Source organism: Triplophysa dalaica, chromosome 16, assembly GCF_015846415.1.
Source record: "Triplophysa dalaica isolate WHDGS20190420 chromosome 16, ASM1584641v1, whole genome shotgun sequence".
Classification (NCBI taxonomy): Eukaryota; Metazoa; Chordata; class Actinopteri; order Cypriniformes; family Nemacheilidae; genus Triplophysa; species Triplophysa dalaica.
Window position 1 is genome coordinate 1,644,614 of NC_079557.1, and position 23,598 is coordinate 1,668,211.

The 23,598-nt window shown below is 38.8% G+C and overlaps 2 protein-coding genes across 3 annotated transcripts; both read right to left on the reverse strand.

The window, feature by feature from the left end:
- Positions 1-189: 189 nt before the first annotated feature.
- Positions 190-14,497, reverse strand: zgc:152774 (uncharacterized protein LOC553526 homolog). The gene is made up of 17 exons (XM_056769401.1): positions 14,359-14,497; positions 14,193-14,265; positions 12,764-12,896; positions 12,085-12,306; positions 11,721-11,867; positions 11,084-11,243; positions 10,239-10,367; positions 10,035-10,154; positions 8,569-8,672; positions 7,468-7,665; positions 6,176-6,295; positions 4,995-5,066; positions 4,834-4,873; positions 4,289-4,443; positions 2,714-3,485; positions 1,451-1,680; positions 190-1,346 (listed from the first exon to the last, which is right to left on the reverse strand). The coding sequence occupies exons 1-17, from the start codon at positions 14,398-14,400 to the stop codon at positions 1,193-1,195; spliced, it is 2,871 nt and encodes a 956-aa protein (XP_056625379.1). The 5' UTR covers positions 14,401-14,497; the 3' UTR covers positions 190-1,192.
- Positions 14,498-15,069: 572 nt separating this feature from the next.
- pmt (phosphoethanolamine methyltransferase) lies at positions 15,070-22,208 on the reverse strand. Of its 2 annotated transcripts, none has more exons than XM_056769404.1 (12): positions 22,049-22,208; positions 21,016-21,193; positions 20,589-20,744; positions 20,111-20,247; positions 19,748-19,905; positions 19,447-19,641; positions 18,652-18,741; positions 18,434-18,523; positions 17,273-17,395; positions 16,632-16,763; positions 16,348-16,464; positions 15,070-15,553 (listed from the first exon to the last, which is right to left on the reverse strand). In XM_056769404.1, the coding sequence occupies exons 2-12, from the start codon at positions 21,174-21,176 to the stop codon at positions 15,443-15,445; spliced, it is 1,470 nt and encodes a 489-aa protein (XP_056625382.1). In that variant the 5' UTR covers positions 21,177-21,193; positions 22,049-22,208; the 3' UTR covers positions 15,070-15,442. The 2 variants fall into 2 exon arrangements, with proteins under 2 accessions (XP_056625382.1, XP_056625381.1); XM_056769403.1 differs by lacking the exon at positions 22,049-22,208 and adding an exon at positions 21,789-22,040.
- Positions 22,209-23,598: the final 1,390 nt, after the last annotated feature.

The following is a 23,598-nucleotide window of genomic DNA, read 5'->3' on the forward strand; positions in this document are numbered from 1 at the left end:
AAATACCCCAGCGCCCTTAATACTTTCAATGCTTATGAGGGTCTTAAAATAAGGTCTTAAAATAAAAGGATACAAGCCTTCTCTCAGATGTAGATACCCGACACAGTTTTAAACCACACACAAAAAAACGTAAAAAATCAGCCCTAATGATCTTTATTATGTGATAAAAACAAGAAACGTGTTACAAAATAAGTAAAAACATTTATTAAAATACAGTAATACAAGAAAAATGATGCTTAAATTGTAAGCTCAGAACGGTTTATAGAAAAGCAGGTTTAAATATATCTATGAAGTAAAGCAGCATAGGAATTTGCAAAAAAGTGTGCGAGCGCGCGTCCGTGTTCTCGACCAGTTGTGACATGAATTGAATGTTGTTTGTCCTCAAGCATGAGAGAGAAAGGCTGTGTGTGTTTGTCATTGCTTTGATTCAAAAAAATGTAGATTTCCTTATGAAATGAACCATGTTTGTTGTTCTATTTGTGGTAAAACCATAAAAAGCAAAGATTTACGATGTTTTCACCACAATAGCCATACTCTAACCATGGCATTTATAGTAAAACTATGGTAATACAAATGGTAACCTACCGGACAAAATAAAGAAAACATGGTTAAGGGTGAAAGCATGTGATATTCTCCTGAAGGTCACAGGTGCTTCAGACTCGCACATGCAAATATTTGTTGCTTTGACGGTTTCGTTCGTTTAAAGAAAGATCAGCTGTGTTTGTGTGTGAAAAGTAGTTTGAATCTTTCTAATAAGATGAAATTTATTGTTTGACATTAATGCTGTGTGTTTGGGAGCAGTGACTGCGTTGTGCATTTGTTTTCTTGAAACCTGTGTCTTAAAACGACAGTTCGGCCGAAACAAAAAAATCTGTCATAATTTGTTCCCCCTCACATCATTCGAAACCTGTTTATGATTCTTTCATCCTAAAACTCAAACGAAGATATTTTGAGAAATGTCTCGCTGGTTTTGTGTTGACGCAATGAAAGTCAGTGCAGTTCAGAGTTGTTTGGTTATCGACATTCTTCAAAATATCTTCTTTTGTGTTCTTCCGAAGAAAGAAACATGACATCAGGGTGAATAAACGATGAAATAATTTTCTTTTTTCTAACCGAAGGCGCATGAGACCATCAGTTTTGGTAATCGCCAGCCCCTGTTGTTGAGGTCACTTCTGTTATCGCTGGTCCAGGATCAGAGGTTGTTGGCCTGAATGATCTGCTGTAGGATATTGTCTACATCAACTGTGTCGAAGCTTATGCCCTGCATATCTAGGTTTGGCAGAATGGAGGACAGCAATGCCACCACATTATGACGGATGGATCGCAGTCTGTCCACCGTGACGGTGCTGTTGGGGAGACAGACAGACAGAGATGTTCAAGGTAAAGCACAAGAATTTGTATATTTATTTGAATATGAATAGTGTTTTCGACATCATTGTTGGACACAGACCTGTTGTATGTGTGGTTGGGTGTGTTTGTGCTCTGGTCTCTCCTCTCGTTTATCTCTGTTTGTCTCATTTGGTTGAGCAGTTGGTCTCTTTCGGTTCTCATCTTGTCCAGATCGGTAAATAAAGTCTGATTCTCAGTCTGGAGTTTAGCACATGTTTTACTCCAGTAAAGCTCATCTTTAGAGATGTTTTCCGGCCCATTCTCCAGACCGTTCAGCTGTTCATCCGGCCTCTGAAGAAGAGAAGGATTTCAAGTTGGTTTATATCATATAATTGATTAGTTTTGTGAATGTCTTCATTGAAGACTGTACAGAGTAAGAGTATGAATCTTTCATCAAAGATGTTCTTCAATTTGTTGAATAATAACATGATGTCAGTTTTACAAACAATTTACACAGAAATCTGCTCGTGTTTCATAAATAATACTGTCAGGATGACATCTGCGTTTACAACCCACAAAAAATCTATTTATATTATTTACGCTTTTAATGTTTTTTTTCAAATAAACTATAGTAAATGGAAAAATTGTAGTAAATACTGTAGTATGCTATAGTATTTGCGATAAATAAATAAAAAAATACTAAACTACTGATTAAACTATTTAGTAGTACTAACTATAGACCGTTTTATTGGACGCGCGCGCGCGCCTGCCCCCCAGTTAACTATTCATATTTGATTAAATTTATGTTCATATTAATTTATATTATTGTTTTACTGTATAATAATTGTATTAAATAAACAATTTGTTGAATTTTGTTGTAAGTTCATTTAAAGAAACCGCATGGACATCTAGCGGTTGAGTTTGGTATCGCAGTCTTCATTCAAAATATTGAGGAGGCAAGTTTAGCCACATTCACATTTGTGTCCACTTGAAATATGTGACGAAATGTATTTTCTGCGTTTTATCGGCTAAACCAATGACATCAAGTCGAGGGCTACGAACTGCATTCATTCTTGTCATGCATTCACTCGACTAACCCTCAACTTTCGGCTTTCTTTGTGTAAAATAAGAAACATTCATGTCGTTCTTTCTCATTTTAACTCTAATCCAACCTGTTGTGTTGTAGGCTACACTTGTTGTTGGCTCCTTAGAAAAAAAAGTGTTAAATGCTCTCTCATCTGTAAATCACTTCGTCATCCAAGCGTCTGCTAAATCAACAAATCAGTGTACACCGTACATCTGTCCCTCACAGCTTTGCATCGATTAATGTATTGTTGCATCACAACTTGAATCCCAGACTGTGTCACATCACACGTCATCTTACCTGACAGTCCAGGTTTGAGCCAGACGTCAGTCTTTCCACACTCTGTTCATGTGACCCTGACTCTGCACATGTGGCCCGCTCCTCGGCCATGGTGAGGTCTGATGATTCCCCATCGGTTACCATGGCCACCTCCATCACCGTCTCCCTGATACCCAGGATTCGTTTAAGCCGCTTGGCCTCGCGCTCCAGCTGAGCGAGTCTATGACTGAGGGCGGCGCGGTCCGATCCGTCCACCGGCAACGGTGAAACGGGCTGAAACCCAGAGCGGCTCAGAGGCGTGACCACAACCGTCTGAGCCACGGAGGCGTGAGGGGACAGAGGGTGATGGAGGTTTCTGGGCTGCGGGGGCCCGTGAGATGTCTGCATCTCTGCGGGACTCTCGAGCGCAGCTGATTCCGGATGCAAGAGTTCCTCATGGGACACTGGCTTCACGCCGGGTGCTGGTGGGGTGTTTGTTTCGGACTCATTGTGAGATTTATCTGTTGTTTCTTTGTCCGAGTCTTCATTCATATTATCAGTGGTTTCCGTTTCTGATGGTTTCTGAATTGCATCTGTTGTTTCTGCTTTTGATGTTTCATAAACTTTATCTGTTGATTCCTGTTCTGTTGCTTTCTGAATTTCATATGTTGTTTCTGGTGCTTTGTGAATTTGATGTGCTTTTTCTGTTGTTGCGGTAAATAGATAATGCCGAGTAGGCATGTCAGCGATTTCGTCCAGGTATGAAGATAATTTCCACAATTCATCGTGTGAAGATGCTTCTTTCCTTCGTTTTCTAAAAGAAATAAAAAATAGCAAGTAGAAAATAACCAATACATTTACGTATTTAGCAGATGCTTTTATCCAAAGCGACTTGCATTACATTGTACTATAGATTTGTTTCTAACTATGTGCAATCCTCTGAAACCGAACCCATGACCTTGGTGTTGCAAGCACAATGCTCTAACCACGTAGCCACAGGAAAGTCTTTGAAAATGTATGTAGTTTTTATTTGTGTATCGTAATTATGTATTTGCTCACCCTCATGTCATTTCATTTCACACTGTTTTTTTATTTCAAACAGTACATAAATGAATTTGTTCTTATGAACACAGAGAAAGCAATTATTGATTCTATCATTGACTGCCATAGTAGGAATAAAAATTGTAGTTAAGGTGCCCGAGAACAGTTTGTGTTCCTAAATTCTTCAAAAGATCTCACTTTGTGTTCAACAGAACAACAAAATATGCAACAAAAATGTTCCTACTATGGGAGTGGATGATGTCACAGACTGAAAATTGCTAACATTTTACAAATCTCTTTCTTTGTGTTTAATAGACTAAAGAAATGTAAACAGGTTTGAAACAACCTGAGGGTAAGTTAACGATGACAGAATTTTATTGATGAGTGAACAAGCCCTTTGAGTCCACGTGAAATCAAAATGCAAGTTTTGTGGCTTTTAGCATGAACTGAAAGGATATATTCCATGCTGTGAGGTAAATGAAACATTACTGTACATTAACCACACCTTGTTTCTTTTCCACATCTGAGCTGTTACAAAAGTAAATGTAAATTGGAAAAATGTTGTATTTTTCAGACCTTGGTGATGGCGACGATTCCTCCTCTTCCGGGGCAGCGACTCCATCATCATCTGTAACCTGCGTCTCCATGGAAACCGTGACCTCATCCTGTTTGGTCTCTGATGTAGGTTCAGATAGCACTCGACAAAGAGGACGCGCTGAGCTTTTCTTCAACTACAACACACACACTTATTATAGTCAGGGGTGTGAACAGCACAACACAACCCTAAAAAAGGAAGTGAGGCTGTTTCACATGAACGTCATTCTTTTTTTTAAATACTTCGATGACCGCAAAAAGAGAAGGAGTGCAGAAAAACGTTGCATTGCTGGTTTGTTTTGCATTGTAATGCACACACCCATTGCCGACGCACACACTTCACAATAGTTCAAGTTTGCATATGCAAAGTTTTCGTTTTTATACATTTGTTATATGTCCCGTCTGGCCGCAGGTAAAAGGAGACGGCCGCAAACATTCCTCCACAAAGCATTTATACACACAACAGAGTCAACACAGCGAGTGTGTGATCACATCCTTCTGACACAAAGATGACATGAGATGTGTACCTCCAAAGATCTTCCTCTCCTCCTCGAAGATGCCTGTTCCCTGCACACACACAAACAAACAGTCGCATTAAAGACACGCGTGCACAATAACCATGAGTGAATTCAGACTTCAGGATGTGGTCTCGCACACACGCACACAGAGATGTTTTTTATATCTTAACTGTTTCTTGAAGGTTTTTTGGTAGCTTGGCGTTGTGACGTTCTCCTCTGTGTCTTCTGGCAACAAACAACTCCTGTTAACAACGAAAGAAGTCATTCCTAAATCGGTTTATGCTGAAACATTTAAGATTTTTGCTTTTATCCATAACAACGTACAGTACAGTGCATTTAAGGTATCTTTACGTGTTTGTTATGAGTCATAGCCAACATGAAAACGACTGTAGTATACTTAATTATTTACTATGGTAAACAGCAGGAAAATTCACAGATCCTAAAGTGCTTTTGAACCTCGACATAGTCAATGTTAAAGGGAAACTCCGCACAAAAATGTAAATGGTTATATGCTTCAAATCTGTATAAATGTCTTTGTTGTGCTGAATACAAAGGAATATATTTGAAAGAATGTCGGCAACTGACATTCCTGGGACATCAATGTGTGAGTTTACATGCACAGTCGTGCTCCGATTGCGTTTAATAAACTGATAACAAGTAGGGTCATGTAAACGCAGAAAACGGTTTTCTATTATCGTGAAAGCTCATTAACGGTGCAAGCTAAACCTGCTCGGCAGAGGATGTTTTTTGCCCATTACTCTGATCAAGCAATGCATATAAACACCTTTACCGGTTTTCTCTCAGTTTGGTTTATGTGCGTTTGTCTGACAGCACAATAGTAAAAGTCTCAAACGGAAGTAACAGTAAAATAACAAAAGTCTAGAATCACGCAGTTTATGTAGAAACGGCTAAATGAAAAGCTATTGTTGCATATGCATTACTGCGGACATAAGAGGAGAAATAAAAATAGAGCTTCTTTTGTAGCTAGACGGACTCTTTATTTTGTGCATGTAAACGCACTCATTGACTAACAAAGTAGGAAAACATTCAAATGTTAGTCAAAGTTTCACCCAGAACTGTTTCCTTAATTCTTCAAAATGTCTCGTTGTGTTCAACAGAAAGAAAACGATAAAATGTTTATATCTACTGTGGTAGTCAGTGATGTCACAGAAATGTCAGTTGCTAACATTCTTACAAATATCTTTCCTTGTGTTCATCTGAACAAAGAAATTAAAACAATTTACTCACCCTCAAGTTGTTCCAAACCTATGACAGAATTAATCATTTTTTTGGTAGGAGTATCCCTTTAAAGTACAGTACTTTTGAGTTTTTTTATAGAGTTCTCATTCACCTCAGACGTGATATTGGATGCATGATGCAGCTGAAGGGATCAGGAATATTTCCAGAGAACAGATGAGTGGCAACTCCTCTCCATTTCAAACACTCCTCACACTGAATCCACGTCACATCACTGGAAGAAAAGTGAGACACATCCACCAGTTCTTATTCATTGGCTCTTATTCATTTCACAGAGATGCTCTTGGGTATCAGATTTTTAGGAATACAGTTAAACTATTGGTAGAAAAGGTATCCCTTTAAAAATGAATTAATTGTTTATTCATCCCCACCTCATAACAAAACAGTAGAAGTTTTTTTCTTTTGCAGAACACAAAAGAAGATACTTTGTAGAATGTTGGTAACCAAACAGCATTGAACCGCATTGAATTCCAAAATATGAAGACAAAACCACTGAGACATATTTTGAAATATCTTCTTTTGTGTTCCACTGTGTGAATAAACGATACAGATTTTTTTGTCTCATGTGAACAATCCCTTGAACAGAAGAGAATAGATCCATGACTTTTGCAGAAATGTTGTTCCATGGTTAATAAACTTCTCTCACTTCTCTCTGTTCAAACAACCTTTTTGTTCCATTGTTGACATTATTAAATCAGTTTTTTTATTTGTTTACTTAAGTGTTTATTGTGTTTTCAGCCATGAGCTACGGTTTGATTCTGTATAAATAAAATAAGTTTGAATCTGTACAGTTTTTGTCAGCATATCTTATTTCTGTGGCTCTAGATTGAGATGTCATGTGACATTTGCGGCTCGGGTGATTGGCTGAAAGAAACGACTAAGATACCAGCGTCCGCCACCAACTGGCTTTATCCAGGTAATACTTTTACTCATTTTTTACACACTTTTACTCTGATATATTTAAAATCATATCTTTAAAATCATCTTCTCAAAGTTAACATGTTGGTGTTTTTTATGACTGTGTATATTGTTATTTTAAGGGTGTGGTATGTGTTGTTGATGGATGTACTTCAGCTATAAATTCACGTCATCATGTTTTTCTACAATATTACAGCACGTCTGCTTTTGTTATCTGACGCATCTCTCTGTGTGAATGTGTGAGCTCTGTGGTCTAACAGAAAATAGACAGTCAGTTTTTTGCGAGCTAAGTTGCTCTATCTCTCTTTTTTTGCCCACAAACCCACAGCTCAGTGTGGCCGATGCCGCTCAGCCACCTGTCTGACAGACAGATGAACTCGAGCCGATAGAGACGCAGGAACCAGGAAACCTGTTTCATTAAAGCAACTGTTGTGCATCTGAATGAAAAGCTAAGGGAAACAAGCGTACACTTCCTCTTCCTCATCTCCTTCCTCATCTCCTTCCTCATCTCCTCTCCCATCGTCCTCTCCATCTTCCTCAGATTCCTCTGCATCCTCGTCTTCATTTTTCTTCTCCAGGGCCAGAAACTCTCTCTCTTTTGCTTTCTTTTCCTTCTTTTCACGCCAGTAGTCGTTCAGTTTGAGCCCGAGAGCTGCCAGAGTAAGTCTAGGAGTATACAAAAGCCAAAATGTGATAGATAAACAGATAATAATCATAAAATAAAATGTCATTTTCAAGTTAATTATTTACATTTAGAATGTTGTTTTTATTAATTGTATTATACAATTTGTCTCGATTAATTTAGGGCCGTTGGGCAATTAATCGCGACTAATCGCAATTAATCGCATTCAGAATAAACGTTTGTGTTTACATAATATATGTCTGTGCACTGTGCATATTCATTTTGTATTTATAAACACATATACACACATGTACGTAGGAAACATTGACATATTTACAGTATATTGACCAATTATTTAAGTAATACATAAATGTTTATTAATTTTGATATTTTATATTTTTCTTAAATATATGCATGCACGTTATGCACAGTAGACAGACAGATATATGATGTAACTCAAACTTTTATTCTGGATGCGATTAATCGTTTGACAGTCCTCTTTTGATTCTTACTGAAGCTGCAGTTTATATTTTTCGCTAACAATAAACAAAAAACTGTTATTTAGCATAACATAAACCCAACCACGATTCACAACCAAGAAGTTTATTAAAAAATATTAACAGTATAGTTTAAATCTGCAAACTTAAAAAATAAGTACATGAAGTAAGCCGCACTTTTGTTTCAAAGATGGCGATAGAAAATCAAATGTTACAAATAGCAGCTTTAATGTTTATAAATAATCCCTTTCTTGTGTATTGTTAGTTCTGCAGGGTTGTGATCCTCTGTACACCAAAGCATTCACTGTCACTGAAGGACGTTTTCTCTGTGGCTTTAGTTTTGAATATGGCAAGAGAGTCAGGCCGGGATTTAAATGAGTTGTTGTATGAGTTGGATGGCTTTGGTGTAGCGTTGCATGTGTATGTTTGTGGTGAGCTCCAGGTATGCACCTGTATTCTTTAGTGTACTCGAAATCCTGCTTGTTATGAGCTGGCTTGAGGAAGTTACACTCGATCACTCCGATGACACCGCCCCCTGACCTTTGACCTGATGACTGAACAACACACAAGAGGATGAGAAGCACTCTGAAGGGGTCACCAAATGCACTACTATAGCTGGACACCAAAAGCATTTATTGTTTGAACTTAGAACGTAATGCAATCTACTATTTTTCCCTACAAAAAAAGAGTTGAACATTTGATAAAGGAAGCGGAGACAATTAAATCTCATTGCAGTTCCTAACTGTTTTACAAGGTGGCTTGTAAAATATTAATTCATATTACGAATTTGTGCAATCCTTTTCATGCATTGATGTCAGGTTTATCATTATTAATTTTTCTTAAGAATCGTACATTTTGTTTGACTCGCGTTGTATGAATTCATACGAATTAGCCTCATTGTAAAACAGTCATAAATTCCCTTAATATTATGACGAGAGTATTTCATGATGGGCACTATAAACTTTTTCTCAGCGCCACAAAATACGTACCATCAGGTACATATTGCTATAGTTTTGAGACGCAAAAGTCCACAGGGGGCGCTAAAGTGAAGATCTGCATCGACGAGTGTTACGGTTTGCCTCTGCAAGATTTTATAAATGCTCATTATTTGTACTTCAATAGATATGTAGAGCACCTTACCCCAACCTTAACCAAAACTAACCACTTCCCGACCACATATACATGCAACAAGAAAATAGAAGTCAGAGATGGGTATTTTATTCAAACACAAACCAAAACTGTATTAAAGGATTGCAAACTAAATATCGTTGGACGGGCTTGCGTTTCCGGTCTGTCGTATTCGCATGCGTATAAAGTCGATGGAAGGAAAAGTCAAGTGTGACCGCTGCTTAAGCACAGCAGGTTTGAACCGCAGACGTTCGCGCTCCAGCAATGTAATGACGCAACACCCAGTCGTCGCTGACGTAACGGTTCACACATCGGCGGTAATTTTTTGTACTGTCACTGGCCGTGTCCGAAATAACCCCTGTATCCTTATAAAGTGCACTGTTTGAGGGGACATCCATTTTTATTGGTGTCCGAATTCCTAGTGGACATTATTGAGTCAATCCCATGATGCATCATAATAACGAGTAGCCTACATGTATGTACAACCAATATTGCTAGCCATCTATCATGATGCTCGTGCTGAATGTATTTAGGGGTGGGGTCGGGTAACATGCTCAAATACGTCTTAATTGTTCGTAAATATTAAACGTACACAAAATACGATGTCTGATTAAATTCACCGCCGTTCTGGACTTTGGCAGAATGTCGTACTGGTCATTCCGCCCCTGTATGATGGTAGGTATTTTGTGACACTGCAAAAATTGTCCAGAGGTACATAGACCTACAGATTTTTCCTATGGGCCCAGGTTGTATATCACATATATGAGCTGTGTTTATGTGTCGAATACCTTGATCTGGCAACCGACTTTCTCATAGGCTTTTATGAGTCTGTTTTGATGGTACATCATAATGCCGTAGTGCTCCTTATTTTTCCCGTTGAATCCAAACGTTATTTTCACTCTCTCGTTCTGAGCGGTGGCTTTTAAGGAAAACATTTTGTGTGTTGTCCAGATGCGTAGACATTTGTTCATTCTCTTCAGTGAAAAGGATACAATGAAATGAGGTTTATATACGTCGTTCTCGATCATAGACAGACTCTTGGCCACCAGCTTAGTTTGAACTTTCTTCTGTCGCAAGATGATCTGAATCCTGGGCTTCAGGTAAAGAATACTGAGATATGCCTGAAAAGAAGAGAGAGAGAAGCATGTGTTTTATTTCTGTCCTCACTTCTTGCCGTTCTTGTTACACGGCTGCTGTACGTCTTCATTTCCAACACAATCGAGGAGTCGCGTGTATTTCTATGTAAAGTGAGCATCCGGCACACGTTCATTTCCATACATTTGGTTAGACAAAGACAATCAACAGCATGTACAATGTCAACTTTTTCACGTATGAACAACTTCATGAGCATAGAAACGAAAACAGAAACAAATGAGACGATTGAAATAGTCTGGATTTGGGTGAATTGGATGAGCAATGTTTGAGCTTGTATTGAGATCTTCAATGATATCGACTTTTGTTTGAAGACTTCTCAGACAAATCTGAGCTCGGACATCTCTCCTGAAACTCTAAAAACCGACACATTTCTGACTCTTTTTCTCGGGAGACACAAATGAGATTTATGCAAAAAAACAATTTGCTCTCAATGTTCATAATGAGATTTCCGTCATTTTGACTTTACAAATCTGAGTTGTTTGTGTAAATGGGTTAACATTTTCATATCTCGAGGTCAGTGTCTCCACATGAAAATCCACATGGACAAATTTTCTTATATTCAAGTCTCTCTCTCTCGCATAGAAACACATTTGCATCTCCACTGTAAAAGATAGCCACACCCCCTACATCTCTGAATTTTGTGTGGCTTTGTGTGTTCTGGTTAGATCTCTCTGTCACTCACTCGGAGAGAAAACTCCATCTCCGGTGTGCTGTGACTCTCTCTGCGGTGTCTGTAATAATCTCTCCTCAATTTCTCCTTCGCCTCCTCTGAATAGATTTCCGGCAGACGTATGTCCTCTGCATCCGTGTCGAAGTCAAACTCCGGCTTTTCATCTTTATTTCTGTCACGTAGGAGGGAAAAGGCTAACAGATTAAAGGTCTTAAATTCTGAAATATAAAGAGGAAAAATGCAGTGATGTGCCACAAAGCCAAACGTTTGTATGCACGCGTGGAAAGCCCCCAAAATGTAAATGGCTGTAAAGAAGCGTAAATAAAATAAAGATAAAGGTTGTGTTCATCTTTGCTTGGTCGTGTGCAGTTCGTTAAGTGCCTTTTTTAAATATGTTATTTGCAAAAGTTCCAAGAACTCATTGTTTGTTTGGACATTTGTTAAACTAAACAGTTTCAGGGTAATATTCAAAACGAATTCAAATCAGCCAAGTGCTCTTCCAGCATGATCCGCACATCCGTCTGCACAAAACATTAAACTCTAGTGTAAATGTTGTAATGTCTGCGTGTCTCAAGAAATGTTTATTTACTAAAACGGCGCTTTGGAAATACAATCAATGCGTTTGGTTTGGTTTCTCTGCGCTACAGACCTGCGAATGTTCCAGATGATGATCTTAGTGCCTTTCTTGCCCTGTATGGAGTCCATCTGTTCCTCCAACTCGGACACGGTGGGGAAGAGAGAATATTTCAGGATGGCTCTGAGACTGGCCTCTGAATCCTCTGTCACCACCAGCGTCTGTAAGACGGGGCTGTTAAGGGCACCAAACATCTCGTGAAAACAAGAAAATCGAACCCTGTGTCCAAGGACAGAGCTCACACGGTCACACATTTGACTGTAGAACGGCGAAGCATTAAATAGTTATTTTTCATTGTGCATTTACATTTCTGCCTTTGGCAAACGCTTTTATCCAAGTTAAGTTTCGGAGTATGTGATCTGTGGCGGACAGAAGGATATTGGTCTGTTGGTTGAAGGGTGCGATGGGTACGATGACAGCTTGAGCGTTGATGGCCTGCAGGAAGCTTTGCGAAAGCATTCCGACGCTCTGACAGCCTCCGTTCTTGGTGAAGATCAGAGCGTCCCGTCCCAAACGCATGGAACCCGACTTAAACCCGTTACCGTAAACCCCAATGGGCTTGTGACTCCCTTTGGCAGAACCCTTCTCCGTGAATCCAAAACTAGAAAGCAAAATAGATTTTATTGGTCATGCAAAACCTGCCAGGCTGTCCCGGGTAGTTGCCAGGGTGTTGCTACGCAGTTGCTAAAATGTTCTGGACTAGTTAACACACGTTATGTCATTTCTGACCTGTGTGACTTTCTTTCTTCATCAGAACACAAAAGAAGATATTTTGAAGAACGTTGATAACCAACAACACTGAACCCCATTGACTTCCACTGTATGAACACAAAACCACGGAGATGTTTCTCAGAATATCTTCTTTTGCGTACCACTGAAGAGTCGTATACTGTACAGGTTTGGATGACAGATTTATTCTGTAAAACAATCTCTTTGAGGCAGATGGTTGCCGACAGAATCAAAGGTCAAACGTCTGTGATATGATGATCTCTTGAGATGATGATCTGCAATCGAATGCATGTAAAGATAGCATTTGAATATAACTGTGTATTCAGCACCTGAGCATTTTGTGAAGTCTGTTAGGTGTCATTCCGCTCCCGTTGTCCATAAAACTGAGACACAGCTGTTCTCCGACTGTCAGAACATCAATCCAGATGTTTTTGGCAGTGACGCCGGGGTCAGATGCATTATCTGTGACAGATCATCTGTATCAGTTCAGGCGGTAGTTTATTAACAACACGTGCTTTATATCCGTTTAATGTATGCTTTGTGCAATCATAATGTACGTTATTCACACTTTTTTTACCTTTTAACTTAAGTGACAAACCCACAACCTAAAAGCAGCAACACAAACGCATGTGCTGGTGTTCTTGGGTTATGCATCCTGTTGAAGCATTAAGCTTAATTTAGTTTGTACGCTCCGTATCTTGATTATTAAATGATCAAAGATGAACACATTTAGAAATGGTTCATCTGTCAGTTTCCTGTCTCCAGCGGATCTGCTCCTGAACACTTCAACAAACTTTAACTGTTAATTCTGTATAGTGTTTGCAGATGTAAGTGTTTGCACATGTAGTGGATGTATGAAGTCATTTCGACGCATGTTCACACAGGTGTCCTGACCACAGGTGTTGATCAAACCCTTTCACAATGAATGTGCTTCAGTTGCAACTAACAAGTGTCACTATACTTTTCAAGCTCAGCCTGATTTTGCAAAGTGCTTGGTATCCTCAGGGCAACATATTTTGTTGACACTACCTAGGACAACATTCTTATAAATAAAAGCTTAACCCACTCCAAACCATAACTTACTTCTAAAATCAGGGGGGAGTGAAAAGTGAAAAACGATGGCCTAGAAGCATTAAATCTTTGGTTTAAGATTAAACTTAAATTTAAATAAACTGTAAATGTATTTCTGAAATCTGATTGTTTGATTTGAATGTTGTCCCAGGGTCCACATGATGTTGCCCTAAGGACAACAACCACTTGGCAAAATCAGGAGAGACACTTATCAACTGTATTGTTTTTCTAAGCTAACAAACATATTTTCTTCATTTCTTTAATTTCATAGCTACCTATTATGTACACTTTGTTCTTTCAACAATAACACTTTCACAAAAATGTCTACAACTTATTACAGGAAGCCTAATGTTGAGAGTCTCAGTTGGAGCCTATTGTCCATGTGGTCTTCATGAAGTAATTTCATTACTATTTAGAAAGTGACTTGTTTAAATACAGTTGATATCGATATAACTTTTTAGTAATTACATTTTAAAACGAGGGTTATTTATAAATACAGTGCTATGTTTCGTGACCGGTGTCCACATGGAGACCCCCCTAAAAGCGCAGCCGCAGGTGCGCAAAAGCGCACGTCATCCAAATACGCACTTACAGTCTGTAAGTCTCTGCGGAAGTTTAAAACGAAACTCGCATTACTTCCTGCACAAACTTTCGATCAAAATTTCAAAAGGCATTTGGGATGTTTACCTATGAGCTCGGCGACAGCGCTGAATGGCCATGTGTGACTGGTGGAGTTGCTCTCCAGATACGTCGGGCTCATCTATAGCATAATGTAGATGACTTAAAATAACGCAGATTACATGAAAGCAGATGAAAATGCATAAAAGTGAATGTAGTTATAAAGAAAACTTACAGAGCTCAGACGGATGCCGTGTTCACTGAGTCTCGCCATCATGAAGACGCGCTTCGGGTGGAGAGAGAGAGACTAATGCGTGAAGATTAGCTCAGCAGCGCTTCCTCTTTCATTTCTGGGTCTGTGTGACACTCCCACCCACAGATGTCAACTGTCTGTATGTACACAGTGCATGCGTGCTTATACATATCAACTATGTACGTTAAGGGTCACTTTACTGAAATGTTTCTCGTGAGTTTAAAAATCTTAAAAGAATAAGAATGTTCAAAAATGTTTTTAAATTCATGATTTAAAAATGAATTAACCAATAAGAGGAAAAGATGGGATTTATGGGAATATGAAAAACTCTTAAAATCTAAAAGATCTTCGCAGAAATGTCATAGTTGAACCATTTTTTGTTCCCCAAAAAAACTTTTAGGTAAATGTTCTTATAAGAACCATTTCATTCATACCTTCTGCTTAAGAACCCCCTTTTTTACAAAACAGAAATGTTCTGGGATACTAAAGGTCACAATAAATATTAAAATCTAAAATATTTTTTTATTATTATTCAGTAAATAAAAGCATAGAATTCCATTTCATGTGGGAATTTCAAGAATTTCAAGACAATAACATTTTGCCGAGGTGCAGCTCCAAAGAGAACAATATTGTAGTCCCACCATGATGACCGCAGACACAGAATACATCTCTGGTTTCAGTGAAGCACAACAATGTTTGTGAAGTTTATTTTATTGTTTTTTATAAAATATTGTAACATCACAAGAGAATTAAGTCAAACAAACAAATGTAGTAAATAAAATTGGATATTTTTAATATATTGATCTAAGAGGAAATCAAATTACAACACTGTCTTGCAATTCACAGAATTTAACAGAATAGTGCATTTAAATACAGCAGATTTTTGCTTTGATCATTTTTTGGATCTCTCTCTCTCTCTCTCTCTCTCTCTCTCTCTCTGTGTGTCTCTCTCCCTCTGTCTCTCTCTCTCCCTCTCTCAGTCTCTCTCTCGGTCTCTCTCTCTCTCTCTCTCTGTGTGTCTCTCTCTCTCTCTCTCTCTCTCTCTCTCTCGGCCTCTCTCTCTCCCTCAGTCTTTGGTAGCGTAGAAAAGTCCCCAGCGTTGGTCTCCAGTCTCACAGCGCTGTAGTTTCTCTGTCCATCCCTTTAGGATAATATCATAATCTTCGCTGGAGAACTCCTGCAGAAGAAATGGAGGTTTATTGTGTGTATGCATGTTTGTTTGGATTGTGTCTGTTTGAACAAGTGTCTATTTATGTGTGAACAAATGTGTGTGTGTGTATGATTGAATGAGTGTCTATGTATGATTAAACAAATGTGTATGTGTGTGTGTTCTTGTGTCTGTTAGTGTCTATGTATGTGTAAACAAATGTGTATGTGTGTGTGTGTTTTTGTGTTAGTTTGAATGAGTGTTTATGTATGTGTGAACAAATTTGTGTGTGTTTTTGTGTTAGTTTGAATGAGTGACTATTTATGTGTAAACAAATGTGTATGTGTGTGTTTTTGTGTCTGTTTGAAAGAGTGTCTATGTATGTGTAAACAAATGTGTATGTGTGTGTGTGTTTTTGTGTTAGTTTGAATGAGTGTTTATGTATGTGTGAACAAATTTGTGTGTGTGTGTTTTTGTGTTAGTTTGAATGAGTGACTATTTATGTGTAAACAAATGTGTATATGTGTGTTTTTGTGTCTGTTTGAAAGAGTGTCTATGTATGTGTAAACAAATGTGTGTGTGTGTGTGTTTTTGTGTTAGTTTGAATCAGTGTTTATGTATGTGTGAACAAATTTGTGTGTTTTTGTGTTAGTTTGAATGAGTGACTATTTATGTGTAAACAAATGTGTATATGTGTGTTTTTGTGTCTGTTTGAAAGAGTGTCTATGTATGTGTAAACAAATGTGTGTGTGTTTAGTGTTTGTGTGTCTGTTTGAATGAGTGTCTATGTATCTGTAAACAAGTGTGTGTGTGTGTGTGGTCACCTGTATAAAAGCTTCTTTGATCTCCTCTGCTCTGTGTAATTCAGACTTTATGACTTGAATAAACTGTTCTGTTCTGTCCAAAGCTTGAACATTCGTGAATCCAACCTCTTTCAGGAACTACAACACACACAATATCATCACATCACAGGCATTAACAAGCATTGCGACACATTGTGATTTATATCAACGTTATATGAAGGATCAAATATTACTCTGATCACAAACAAACATGAATAGTTCAGTATGACTTCATCAGATTAGGTGTTGTTGTGTGTGTGTCTCACCTGTCCGTATCTCTGAGGTGTGTAGAGGATATATCCCCTCTGACTCACATACTCCTGAAACGCTGGAGACCACGGCTGTTCTCCACAACAATAATCACTGATCAGAAGCTTCCCGCCTGGCTTTAACCATGACTGAAACACACAAACACACACATTCGGAAGTTAAACCAACAATCGACCTGTTTCGAAACTATTTGCTGGAACACAAGAACACAACTTGAACAGAAGATTAACTTTGTTCTTCATGGAATAGTCAATCATACGGGTATAAAGGGCAAATGATTTCCTAGCTTTAGTGTAGTTGACAAACCATCTTTCTTTCCAGCATTCGCCGTTATTTGTGGAACGCAGAGCAAATATGTGTAACTTAACTTTGACCGCTTACTTCCTCAGATAATTATTCTCAATTCGATTTGCTCATAATGCGCGTCTGTGAGTTTGACCCCGTCTGCTTTAGTGGGCCAAAAACGTGACGTTTTAAAAAAAAAAGGATCCATCACCTCACATATGTTAAACACGTCTAAAGGCTAAAGGTGTGAAGTTTTAAATCCACAAACACTTACGCGTGTCAACACATTCTCATAAACTAACACATGTCCTAGACATACATCACACATGCGTGTATCTGTCGGCACGCTCACATAAAACTTTCTGAAGAGGTCAACTTTGTCCTTGATGTGCAGGATGGTGTCTCTGCTGTACACCACGTCAAAGGTGCGGTCAGGGAAACTTCTCTTCGTGGCATCCGACACCTCAAACTGCACCTGAAGAAGAACGACATCATCATATCACTTACATTTAATGTCAACAACCATTGGACTCATTAGTCTCATCTCATTGCATGTAAATGTATGTTTACTGCATGGCCACAGGCGTCATACTCAGAATGATAATTTCTTTAAAATGATAGGTTATTATAAGGGTATTCCCATGTTGCTAAGCGGTTGCTAAGGTGTTCTGGGGGGCTATTGCATAGATATACATAACTAGAACCCTCATTCAAGCGCTCCGGGCACATAGACGTGTCGGCCATCTTGGAACAGTCCACTGACCTCATTCACAGTTTGCGCAGCCATGGCTGTGAAAAGTTGAAACCATCCGAGGAAAATGGATAGCCTTTCGTTGTTGTCATGCGTTAGTGTAGCAAATATACTGTTTCAGTTCAGACAAAAAAATCATAAACATACACAGTCAGCTTGCTCTTGAGAGTCAGAGCAGCTTGCGCAGGGTTGCCAGATTTGCGAAACAAGCCTAATGCCTCTAGTCTAAACAACATAACTCAACATTCATGAATAAAACATTTTAAGATTGGAAGCTAAATAACTAAATCCTTCCAAACATGACCGGTGGCGAAACAAACGGCAGCAACAGTTACAAACGTACGGAAATTCCACGCGATAGCCACAGACTTGGCAACACAGATCGGCTCGAACCTTTCCAATATGGCGGACTATACTAGAGATGCTAATAATGATGCAGTTATTTATTTCTATAGGCTAGGGCATCACTACTGTAAGTGGTTGCTAGGGTTACCATTCCACCTGACAAGTGAGAATTTTTGCTGATTTGTTGTGTTTCCTTGTAAATCGATGAGAAATGTTTGAGATCATCTTCAATAATATTGACTTCTGATTGCAGACTTGACAAATCTGGGTTCTGTTTTTCACGTTGTTCACATCTCTTCTGAACGCAGATGAGACTTAACAAAAGTTTCCATTTGCTCTCCATTTAATTTCTAGGAGATCTCTTTTTTTCCTCTTATGGGGGTTTTCATAGACAGTGTCTTGAAAAACGTGACTTACTAGAGGAAGTTTCTCTGTGACGGCTCTCTCCATAGCGATCTCCACCATGTTAGACGACAGGTCCATCCCCAGAACTTCGACACCAAAAGTCTGTATCGCACACAGTGGTAATAATTCAGCATGTCTGACGTGTTGTTAAGATATTGTTAATGGGATGGTGTTTGTTGTACACTCTTGAATCAGCACATGAATCCATCAGACGCCTGATGATCGCTCACCTTGGCCATGTGGAAATCTCCACCTCCAATACCACAGCCGACATCCAGCACCTTCTGTCCGGGGGTCAAGTTCAACATCTCCACAAACTCCTGGTGGGTTAAAGATTCACGAATCAGAAAACAAATTATTAATGATTGACTTCAATGAAAAGATAACGTCCTGTCTAGAGTTGTGCTTCTACAGAAGTGTGTCATGACCCCAAAAATAAATGGCAAGAAAAACAATGTAAATTGCAAGGAAAAGCACATATTCTTGTAATCTTAGTTTAAAATGTTACCTTTCATAGCAATTTGCAGCAAAATCGCTTGTCAGAAACTAGACCGATGAAGCACGGCTCGTTTTGACTTTTTTTTTAAACATTTTCATTAAAGTCCCAGTGAAATTAAAACTGACAATTCTTATTTTTTCATGACGCATTGCAGCGTCTATAGTAAATAGCTTTTCAATGTGGGTCATTTTATTTTTTAAATAAATGTGCCCTCAAAATCTTAAATTCAAATCTGAAAATGCAATGGTTTGGGCGGAGCATCTGTTAACTCCTCCCTTTCAACCCTTCAAAATCAATGAGCTGTTTTTACACATCCAATCAATTCGCAGTGAAAAACGCAAGCCACGTCCTCTAATTCCCTCTGGAATGTGTCAGAATACGGAAGTAAAAGCGATCGCAACTTCCGGTTCACGGTCACTTTAACAACATGTTTTAATGCAATATTAAGCACATTTTGGTATCTTAAAACAGACTATTCTTCTATTTTGTAAAATGAACTCCCCTCGACTTATCTCAAACTTCTGACCTTTGTAGTTCTGGGTCCTCCTGTGCTGACATATCCAGAGCCAAACATCTTCTCATAAAGCAGGATTCCTCTGCGGGTGTACTGCTGGTTATCCAGAAATTGCTGGAAGGTGGAGAATCCGCCCTGATGCTGCTCGACCACATCACGCCGAACCTTCTGCAGGATCCAACACAGCTGATTCTGATTCTTTTTCATCTGAAACATGACAAGGTTTCTTATACATTCTTTACATTTACACATTTGGCCGACACTTTTACTTTTATGCCTTTGCGCTGCTAATGCTCAACTTTACTTTGTTTACCTTGACGTAGGTCTGAACGGGTTTGTTGAGGACTATATCAAAACCGCAGCATTTCTTTTCCGCCTTCTCTGATTCGTCCAGCACCACTGATGTGATAAGGTGGTTGTAGTGGGCGGGGGTTCTGTAGTGGGTGGGGTTAAAATCTCGCTTGCTGTCACCTGTTTGGTTTAAAATGGCAAACATTAACACCTTTAAAATGATTAAACTTTAAAACTAAGTATTTGGTTTTCATGTCTTTCATGTCTTTTTGTCTATCGATCTAAAAACGTCACCGAAATGCGAATGATAATAGAACTAGTGGAGAAAATTATTAATCAATGTGATAAAAACGAATTGCTAAATTGCAAAGCAGTGTTCTCGAACCTGATTGGTGAAAGCAGGACTCTCTGAAGAACAGGTGCCCGCCTGGGCGGAGCCAACCGAGCATCTTTTCAGCCAAGGACCTCAACTCATGATCGCTCAGATACATCAACAGCCAATTAGAGAAGACCAAGTCAAAACTGAGAGAGAGGGAGAGAGGGAGAGAGAGAGAGAGAGAGAGAGAGAGAGATTTCATGTCTTCATGTCTTCATGTCAGGTCAAAAAATAACAAAATAAAAGTCATCTGTCTCTCAAATGCTTTTTTACACTTTTCATATTTTTCTAAACTAATATTTTTATTAGTTGCTGACATAGAGACATTAAAATGTGTGGCCCAAGTGTCCGACATGAATCAAAATGTATTAAAGCTCAGAATGCCTCAAAAAAGTCCTTTTATCCTCATTTCCTTGATAAGTTTTGTGTATAATGTACATTCTAGTAAATGTAGTTAGTGTGTAGATGTGAATGAGAATTCTCTCACCTGTGTTTTGGGAAGTCCAGCTTTGTGACATCAGCTTGGAGGAACTCAGCGTTGCCTAGGTGACTGTTGTCCTCCTTGTTTTTTTCCACAAAGTTCTCCATGAAGTCCACTGCGGTCACGTGACGGGCCTTGCCAATGAGGTGACGCGTGTAACGCCTGCAAAGGTCAGAGGTCATGATGACAATAGAGCAAAAACAACTTGGTTTGGACAAACACACGGAGGAAGAAAACAATCACTACAGAAATGTAAATTCACTATGTAAGCCCATCACTATATATACTTAATAAATATTACAATTAATTACCATAACCTAGGTTCCTAAACTTCAGTTTGGGATTTAATGTCACCTTGATGTGACCGTTTTTACCCAAATGTCAATTTGACAGAGACAGGTCTAAATGTAAAGGACAAAACGTGATCACTGACCCAATTCCAGCTCCGAGTTCCAGCACATCGGTCCCGGCCAGACATGGCAGCATTGAGAGGATCTCTGGAAGTTCATGTTGGGTCAGCTGTTGAGCGTTAGAATCAAGCATCATCTCCTCTACCGTCGCCAACTTGGAGTGTTCCTTCCAAAACTCTGTCATGGTGTTTCTCTCCGTTTCTATAAAGACAATATCCATCACAAGGTGATGACAATCCGTACAATTCTTTCATACAGTTATTCTACAGCAGCTATAATTCCTTAAAAGTGCTGTGAGTACACGCCGTCCCTTTGTGCAAACGGAACGTCTAGCTACACAATGTTGCAAATACTTAATGCTATAATGACCTAAATTCATCAAACATCCAGATCAAAGCAACTTCACCGTTTAAAAGAACTGTGTACCTTTAATGATCATGTAAATTCAGGCAGTGAAAATCAGAGAAGGCAATTACTGTAACTACCAGAATCTGGCCATGACATTGATGTATTGCATCATTTTTTTACATTGCAATTTTAAGCTTTTCTATTTAATAAGCTGCGAAAAAGATGTCAGGGACAAAACATGTCTTTCAAGTTTTACTCTGGAAGACCAAAGTGAGCAAAGCTTGGGATTGTTGCAGATCCTTCTCCAAGGTCTCTTTTCTTCCACAAATATTGATAGACTAAGACCAACATCAGGCAGTAGGTGTCATTCAATCAAATCAATATTTGCATACAACACAAAACACTATGAGTAAAAAGAAATCTAGTTTCCCAAAAAAACGTGTCTTACCTTTCTCCATGATCAGTTAATAGAAATAAAATTCAGTACAGACATAGATTCAAGTCTTTACAGCAACTACTGTTCGGCCTCTGTGTGCCTTTAAATATTCATGCGCTCTGTGATGACGGGACTATATGGCTCACAGCTCATAAATCCGAAAGACCACGAGGGTGAGGGGTGGAGACACGCGGCTTTATACATGAATAATAATAATGCGTATTATGGAGGTGTTCTTATCTGTACTCGAACGGGATTTCATCCTCTCTTACCTCAGTCCTGGACTCTGCATGGACGCGTGAATGATGGGAGGCGTCAGTAATGGGATGCGTCCGATCATGAGCCCATATCCAAACGCGCTCTCTGATTGGAGAAGAAAGGCATATTAAAAGCTCCTCCTCGGGCTCACGAACGGTGAATGTAATATTACACAACAAGGAAAAGCGCGCTTGTGTGGTATATTGAGCGCTACATGTGCACGGGCATCTGTTGGAATTGTGCTGACGCGTCTCCTCGCGCGCTCTAGTGAGGAATGTGCATTGCGCAATATTGCCTCATGCATTTTGCAGACCAACCCGGTAATACTGTTCAAACAAACCAACCATCACTAGTTGTTATAATTCATATAATCAGTTCAATTATGTGCTTACAGTGTTGCTTTGACTGCCAGAATAGTTATTAAACGTTTCCACCCTTATTGGCGTGGAATGCGATTATTTGGGATACATTGTGACAAGCGCATAACGCTTTACTTGTTATGTAATGACATGTTCTCCATCATCAATGTTAACATATTATATAAATGTCAAACTGTTTTTTAAACATGAGGTATACAATATTATGCTGGTTGGGTGAATTTTTTTTTGACATTTTCTATATTTAAAGCAATGGTTTGGTTTGTCCATGGGTTGAAACAATCCGGCATTTTTAGAATCTTAATCCATGCAATAACACAGTCTGAAAAGATGAGAAATGCAGGGAAATAATTTATAAACGCTTCACACAACAACTGAACACTGAAATCTTGCTGAGACAAAACACATGGGCTCAAGGACAGATGATGCAAGAGAAACATGCTGTTCTTTAACCCACCTGAAAGCTGGAACTCAAATTTTTCCTGAAATATATTCAAACTAAGGCCTTCCAAATGCTAAAGTGCAAGCAACAAAAAAAGTTTGAGTTGAAATTGAGATCATCACTAATATTGACTTTTGATTGCCGGCTCAGTTTGACACACTGTTTACATCTCTCATGACATTTCTGTGACATTTCTGACTCTTTTCTCAGGAGAAATATCTGAGATATTTTATTTTTGTAAATTTTTTTGTTCTTCTCTTTGTATTCATCCTGTCAGATTTTCTGCATATCTATATTTATTTCTTTTGATTAAAGTGTGAGATTTATAACACACCCATCGCCCCACTGTTACTCGACTCATGAGTCACTCTTCCAGCACACACCTGACGGGTGTTAACATGAGATCAGAGTTCAGTGTTCATGTTAACCTGACCTGGATTCAGTGCTGGACTGTGGTGTGATGCTGATCAGAGTCTCCAGAGCTTTTGTTCTGGGATTTGAACCAAATATTCCACTGCCACGTCTGTGTGCTCTTATGACCAATTACACATAGGAGTAAGCTAATGATTTACAAAGATAAAAGTTGAAAGGTGAACGTGTTTGATGTGCTTCAATGCAACATTCAGAATTAAATGTAGTTCATTCAGCGAACTGGACTCTAAACCGTACACATTTAATGATCACAACTTGTGTAGTAATGCCATGTTTTGGTTGATATGATCTAAAATATTGTACTTAAACATGT

Excerpts from the sequence above, each read along its gene's own strand:
- pmt (XM_056769403.1), bottom strand. Across the intron at positions 20,248-20,588 it reads CTGGACTTCCCAAAACACAG|TTTTGACTTGGTCTTCTCTA; the intron begins GTGAGAGAATTC and ends CCTCTCTCTCAG. Across the intron at positions 19,906-20,110 it reads GTCCTGCTTTCACCAATCAG|GTGACAGCAAGCGAGATTTT; the intron begins GTTCGAGAACAC and ends TAAACCAAACAG.
- zgc:152774 (XM_056769401.1), bottom strand. The coding sequence starts at position 14,400 with ATGATGGCGAGACTCAGTGAACACGGCATCCGTCTGAGCTCT. Across the intron at positions 12,307-12,763 it reads AGACTTCACAAAATGCTCAG|TTTTGGATTCACGGAGAAGG; the intron begins GTGCTGAATACA and ends TTTGCTTTCTAG. Across the intron at positions 3,486-4,288 it reads GAATCGTCGCCATCACCAAG|AAAACGAAGGAAAGAAGCAT; the intron begins GTCTGAAAAATA and ends TATTTCTTTTAG.